General features: G+C 42.7%; 1 protein-coding gene across 1 annotated transcript; it reads left to right on the top strand.

Moving 5' to 3' along the window:
- Nucleotides 1-698: 698 nt before the first annotated feature.
- Nucleotides 699-1,957, top strand: ch25hl3 (cholesterol 25-hydroxylase like 3; the record flags this gene model as incomplete). The annotated part of the gene is made up of 2 exons (XM_080852705.1): nt 699-1,138; nt 1,594-1,957. The coding sequence occupies 2 exons, from the start codon at nt 699-701 to the stop codon at nt 1,955-1,957; spliced, it is 804 nt and encodes a 267-aa protein (XP_080708831.1).
- Between the last annotated feature and the right edge of the window lie 5,405 nt (nt 1,958-7,362).

The raw sequence follows: 7,362 nt of genomic DNA, 5'->3' as shown, positions 1-7,362 counted from the left end.
CCAGAAGATGTCATTTTCAATTACTCAAAACCCAATCGCACAAACGATCATTTTTACGGCACAAACAAAAAACGGTGTTATTTTGATATTCTGAAAGACATGGGGGGCCAGCTTCAGACAGGGTTTTTTTCCCCAGCGTTTTGGGGTTGGTAAAAAGTTTGCATTTTCATAGTAGCCTATGTCCCCTTCAAAAGGTAAAGGTTCCATGTACAAGAGCAACATCATGTTTTCTTGATGATCAAGACTAAATACTTGAGATATTCTTGTTGTGACCTGACCTGAAAGTAGTTTCAGTAACTAGGCTACAAAAAAAAAAAGCTAAAGCAAGGCGGTTACATAATAGAAGATCAAAGGGGGATTTCCTCTCACATTTGACTTGGAAAGTCAGGTTCTTCCTTGCATACTTATATCAGAATAATCCATAACACGTATCATTTTCAAAAGAATGTTTTTTTGGGTAGAGTTCGTTCTTCTGTCCTTTCGTTAAGGGATGGGCTACTAGCACCGATAATAACCCAGTGTCTTACCATCTTGTAACAGTTTCAGCGTGGTTTTTGGGGAGATCGTCTCCCCCTTTCCCCTTCAATTTTTTTCCCGTCAGCTACTTTGCTGATGACTTGAATGTGGAAGGCGTGATTCGTGAAAACGCAAGGGTCAATTTGAGATTGAGCTGTATTCAGTTTACATTATAAAACAGAATGATGAATGTTACCTGCTTGTTAGCTGACAGATATTCAGAACCTTTGCTTCAGTCGCTTTGGGACCACCTCCGCAAGAGACAAGTATTATTCCAGTCGCCTCTGTTGGCCACATGTGTTGCGTTTTGTGTCCACTTTCTTTTCTGCGTCCCGTATTTGGTGCTTGATTTACTCGGAGGCCGTTTCCAATGGATTTATAACTATAGGATCGGTGGTAGGGCTTACAAATCATGTCACCTACGAAGATGGCTTGACTGCCTCATGAGAATATCCTTCAAGTACCTGATTGGTATACTGCCGTCTATTGCACTTTTCCAAAGCCTCCGAGAACCCAGTTTACCTGAAAAGGCGCCGTCTTGCTTTGTCGCTCTCACAGACATAACCCTGTGTCTGCTCCTCTTCGACACATTTTTCTACATGTGGCATTTTTGTATGCACCGGTAAGACACTTGGAAGCAATTCATTTTTAATTTCGACTGAAGTGTTGGTTACTGTAATGATGATAACGTCTTTCATGTCACTGTATTCAAATTATTTAAGAATTATTGAGGTTTGTTAGTTGCATTATCAGGCGATAACCTTAAAGCATACACAAACAGAATGTGGATGAGTGGTGTCATTTGCCGCATTTGACACTGCAAAGACACTTAATGACTTAAAGACAATTAGTGTCTTAAAGACTTAACTTGCAATGTTCTTTATGATTACTTAATAACGATCATGTCCATAGGCTAAAAAGTGAAAGGGCCGTTGCATCAAGCTGTTGCATCAGCTCTTTGACTAGACAGTAAATACAGTATTAGTTGTGCATGTCTATGCATGTTGATATTAACAAAGCTAACGGAACAGGGTTCAATTATAGGGGTTTCACTCAACCCCTCTTTGTATATCACAGGGTTCCATGGCTGTTCCAGCAGGTTCACTGCACACATCACCAGAACTATGAGACGTTCGCCCTGGCTGCTCAGGATGCCAGCATAGCGGAGTTAGTCTCTCTCCAGATTTTGGCTCTTGGCAGTGCCGCACTGGTGCAATGCCATCCTTTAAGCGAGGCTCTCTTTCATCTGCTCAACACCTATCTCGCCGTTGAAGACCATTGTGGTTATGACCTGCCATGGGGGCCCATGCACCTGCTCCCATGTTTTAGTGGGGCGCAATACCACCAGGCCCATCACCAAAGGTACAAAGGTAACTATGCCCCATACTTCAGACACTGGGACTGGATATTTGGGACAGAACTGAAACAGACAGCGACATGAAGCTCATGTTCTCGAACATTTTGGAAAGTTGCATAGTTGCAAGTTGGTATCAATTTCTACTCTCTTGTACATAAGGACCCATGGTGTGACTGGTTGAACCTGAGCTTCCATGGAGGGCACTGTGTGGTACTTGGATCCTGTGTGGTACTTGGATCCGTTTTCTGAACGTGGGTGCTGTCTTCATCAAGGTCATGCATACCACAAGAACAACCATGGATACAACTTGATGAAAGGAAATATAATGACACATTCAAGGAGATGCCTTCATTAACTCACACGACTGGACTACATTATAAGGATTGAAAAAATGTCATCAGTTCACAGTCATGTTGAGTGGTTAGAGATGCTGGAGGAGGAAGGAGGAGGGATGAGGAATTGAGGACTCCTATAATGTGATTTGAGTGTGTGATGTTTGAAACAGGAGCTTATGAGGCGAACCGGCCTTGGCTAACGCAAAGCATTTACAGGAATATTTTTTTAAGGATCAGTGTTGAACTGTCTGCCAAATACTAGTTTGTGTTTTATTGATGTCTAATAAATAATTGGAAGGTGTTTTGTACGTAGTGAAATACACTAAGACAGAGTGCACATTAATTTGATTTTAGTAGCTGATTTTTATTATATTGGTTTTATTGCATCTATTTGGTTTGTATGTGTATATATTGGATTGAATGGAATCGAAGAGAGGGTTATTATTATTTTTTTTACAAATAAATGTCCCATAAAGTTAGAGACAAGACATCAAAACACTTGAGGATCTTGTATACTTTTGTGATATTGTATTGATTTTCAAAAACACTATTGATTTTTAATGAATAGTTTATATGCAAAGATTCATAGAGACAGTGGTTCATTTTGTGTTGACCCCCGCCCGCTATAGCAGTGTCCTTGCTTACAGTATCGCAGTATATTGCAATATATTAAATCATAACCTCTGCATCAGCCCTGTATCAGGCCAGATTCTTACCCGACCCACAGATTCTTACAAAGCTTTAATGAATGTATCTGATGTATACACAGGGTTGGGTCAGATAACTCTGAAAAGTAGTCAGTGGCTGATAACAAATTACATGTCAAATTAGTTAATTAATCAATTGGACATTAACTCCTACTCAAGCTCCGGACTACTCCTGCTCCATTGCCTTCCAAAGTTACGTATTTGCTACATATATTTCCCAGGTTAAAGAAAATTATGAGTTTCTAGTTTTGTAGTTCCTATGTTTGAATTCTTCCCCGGACTGTTTTTGGTAATTACGAAAATCTTCTGAGCGTTGTGTCTTTGGACTAGTGGTTTTCAGTTTCCCTCTTGACTCTGTTTGCCTGTTATCTGTTTCTGGCTGCCTCTGAATAAACTCTGCTACCGAAATGTCTGTCTCGCCTGAAGTCCCTGACACATGCAATCTGTAGAACTTGATTTAGTGTTTCCCTCAGTGGTGCTTCACACTGTAGAGCTGAGAATGACAAGAAACATCAGTTAAACACATAATACCAGGCTATACATGTGCACAGTGAAGGGCATTTCAGACAAAATAAGGGATTCTTTAGTCACGCCGCTTGTAAGAAGGTGAAACGCGCCGTGTGTGCTTCCTACCTACAACCCAATCCCAGCAGCCTACATCCCACATCGTGGGCTGGCCGACTCGGGCCATTCTCACACCGCTATATTCTTTTAATAACTTATTGCATGGAGCTCTGCAGGACCTCCGTCTTTAGTTTGTGCAATGTGAACTAGACAGGGAAGAATATGGAAGACTATCCTAAAGCACATTATATGGCTGTGTGAAAGTGTCTCTTGTGAATGTGATGGATATTAGGTTGGTTATTAGGTTAAGGCAGTTGCTGTGGAAGGTAGTGATCGCTGTATGCAGAGTTTCCTTCACAAACTCCTAACACAAAGTTTGAGTCAGCCTCTGAATCACTGTTCAATTTTTGTGCCAAGTTGTTGTGTCGTGTGTGAAAGGACGCTTCTAAAACTGGGTTCTCGTACAGAGCCTTCATAGAAAACAGACAGGAAGGTATGAAGCAGAATGAGGAAGGGGGGCGAACTAAAACCCCATTTTGTGCACAGTGTTTTGATTGGCCATGCGGTCATCAGTCCCAAGCCATGTCAGATTCTTCCTTTGTGCCTCAGAGGGACACTGCATTATCTTTGTAAGACTTGGGCTTAGTACACTTCCGGTATTGTATCTGCACAAAGTGAAACCAGATGTGCATTTTGTGCTGAAATGTTCTATCTTGTCGTAAAACAATAGTAATGCAACTAATTATCAACACATGATGACAGTCTTATTTTCCCGTTACAAGCTGTGCCTTTCTGTCATCCAGTTGCTGTTGCGGTTTAAGAGCACAATTATATATAGAACAACTTTTAACAGGTGGACTTGTCAACTCTCTCTCAACACTTTCCTGTATTTTTCTTCCACTGAGTAATTCCAAACATGTGTTCTTGATGTAAAATGTGCAAAGGATAGCATAAAGACAGAAGGATACTGGTTGCATACCCAGTGCCCAACTTGCCTTTTCCCTTATGTTGGCTGAATTTTTTCAGGAAATTTAATTGGTCTTTAGCTTTATTTTTGTATCATTAGAAACTCTGGCCTCTGAATTTAAGCACTTGGCAGCTAACACATAGCCTCCAGCTGTATATAATCATTGCAAGCAATTATCAGCACTTTTATTTCACTACAGATTTGTCCCCCCTCCCCAAGCTGCCTCTCATAACTTGGCTTAGACTGTAGACAGTCAGATTTATTTGAACTAAAGCCGCACACTTGGATGGGAGACTGTCTATTCAAAGGAGCTCTACCGCATTCAGACCACAGGGTGGCCCCGCTGTGCCATGCACACAGCCCACTGACACCACAACCCTTTATCCTAATCTATATCACAACAAACATCATCATCTATGTTTAATATTATACACAAATAATAATTTGCCACAATGAGAAGTGTTTGGCTGCAACAGGGATGTACTAGGAAATAAATTCGACCCTACACTTGTCTGCTAGCACTGGCCAGAGGGCAATTCAAAACTGTTGTTTTGATGGGCCACTGGCCCTCATATGCAGCAAGCGAACTGGGATTTGGCCGTTGACCAGAACTCCACTGGTCTGCAATCTATTTCTTGAATTGAACTCATGAGACTTGATCTTGTTAATGACAGTGATTACTTCACAAAGAGACATGATAGGTGAACCTTGTTTTACTCGTAGAATGTACAGATATTGGCATGTTATCATGTGTTATGTTGAAATTATTAATTGTTGTGTTCCCCTGTGTAAGAACATGCATTCACTTTATTCATATCATTACCTTTGTTTGTTTGCTCTCTCAGTAGAAAGCAGCCTGAGAATCATTCAACTGTGTGAATGTGGCGCCCAGATAAGACGTTGTAACCGGACTGCAAATGTGCCCGCAGTCTCGTGAAGCTAGGGGTTGGAACAGGCAGGTCTCGGGAGTATTTGCGTCTGTCCTGGCAGAGGTGTGGCCATATGAGATGGATTATGGCAAGGAAGAGCAGTTGGAGGAGGTGGAGGGGGCGACTTACACGGGTGCAGAGCCACACGTAGCCCCAGCCTGGGTCCTGTGAGCCCCCAGCGGGACGACTTGCAGGTCCGGATCCTCAGGCTCCTCTGCGCTGAGGCCCATTATCAGCCTGATCAGAGAGCAGGGAGCTGCCTGAATGGGGGGACGCATCCTCAGCCCTCTGCCAGACCATCCCTGTCTCTATTACAGGCAATTAGGCCACTTCCTCTCATGTAAATAACCACGTTCGACTCTCTCTTTCTTTCACTCTCTCTCACTCCCTTTCTCTCTGCCTCTGGTGCCCCCTCCCTAGATGCTCTCTGTCTGCCCCTCTTTTCTATCCTTTCTTTCTCTCACACACTCCTTGGTTTCTGCTTTGCCTTCACAACATTGCCTCTGTCATGGCACATGTATTAGATGATCATCACCAGAATAAGAACATGTGGACAATTTGTTGTTGTTTTTAAATCTGCCTTGGTACTCTCTATATATTGCTCTTGAGTTGTCATGCTGTCATGCTGACCAGATTTAATAGTCTGCATGTTGTTTGATGATGGATTCATTACATGTAACTAAATGTTACATTCACTAATTGGCCATCATTAGAATTGTAATGACGGGGCTTGGCAGGGGATGACGTTTTTTTGGGTGAAAACCTCAATAGCCTTGTTATCTTACAGTTTATACTTAACATTGCTTTGCACTCCACTTAACATTGCACTTAACAACTCAACAATACCAATTATTCTGGTTATTAACGTTCTAACGACTGTGAAGTCACGTTTATGGCCTTGGCCTTAGGTTTGGGAGACAACTTTGTGTGGTCTCCCCTCGGGCAGGGCAGGCCAGGCCAGACTGGGCACGGCATGACAGGGGTGGGAGAGAGGGGAAGATGAGAGCGCTGGGCTGGGTGGAGGTGTTGTGGAGAGATGGACAGATATGGTGGAGTGTGATGCCCAGGGACAGACGACAGGCTTCATTAGACTCACGTCACACTGCACTGAATTACGACAGCAGTCCTGACTCACCCGCGATAAAGATTTGCACGGATGTTACTAAACTGAATGACTTCGCCTTCAAAGCACTGTGCAGCAAAAGTAATTTGTAATATGACGGGTTAAACATGATCTCAGAATACAATTCACTGTTTAGTTTGGCTTAATTTAGTTTACTGCACTGACATGGTCCATGGAAAGAAAGCAGTTTCCTCACCAGTAACGCAGTATGGAGCCGGTAAATGACAACAGTGTATTTCGAAACCATGCTTCCAGTAATTCATACTGTCAGCAGATGGTCAAATAGCATTGAAAGGACGGACAGAAAAAGCCGTCAGTTTGCATGCGTTTTATCGCCGTCACATGATAATAACTTCCCCTTTAAATATCTCCCTGGGAGACAAAGCGTGAGGAGACAGAGGCCAGGCCGAGACATTTTAGAAAGTTCTTGTAAATACTTCATTAACGAGCAGCGGCTTAGGGCTGGTGAGCCCATTCACTGTTTCGCGATAATTGGACCAAGTGACTAACCTCTGACATGCAGCTCTATTTACGTGGACTGATTAGCAGCCAATGGAGAAGAAATGGGAAAATTCTCACCGCTGTTTCTGTCCCGCATTGCGAAACACCATTCCCGCCTGACTGGGTAACAGACCAAAAGTTTCTTTCTGTTACTGGGCCAACATGGAAGGTCCACCGCTGACTGTCTTTTGTTGGGTCCTTTTTGATGAAATGAAAGGATCTGGCGTGGAATGTCTCCAAATCTTTATAACGTGTAATTGTAAGGACTGCAAGTGTTTTATTGGAAGTCAAACCTCAGTGACAGTAAAGAGATTGTGTTTTAACATTCAAATGGGGTGATTGTGCACCCAGTTGCCCAGAGAA

Source organism: Sprattus sprattus, assembly GCF_963457725.1.
Source record: "Sprattus sprattus genome assembly, chromosome: 15".
NCBI lineage: Eukaryota > Metazoa > Chordata > Actinopteri > Clupeiformes > Clupeidae > Sprattus > Sprattus sprattus.
Note: the sequence above shows the minus strand (reverse complement) of the source record. Positions and strands in the feature narration are given on the sequence as shown.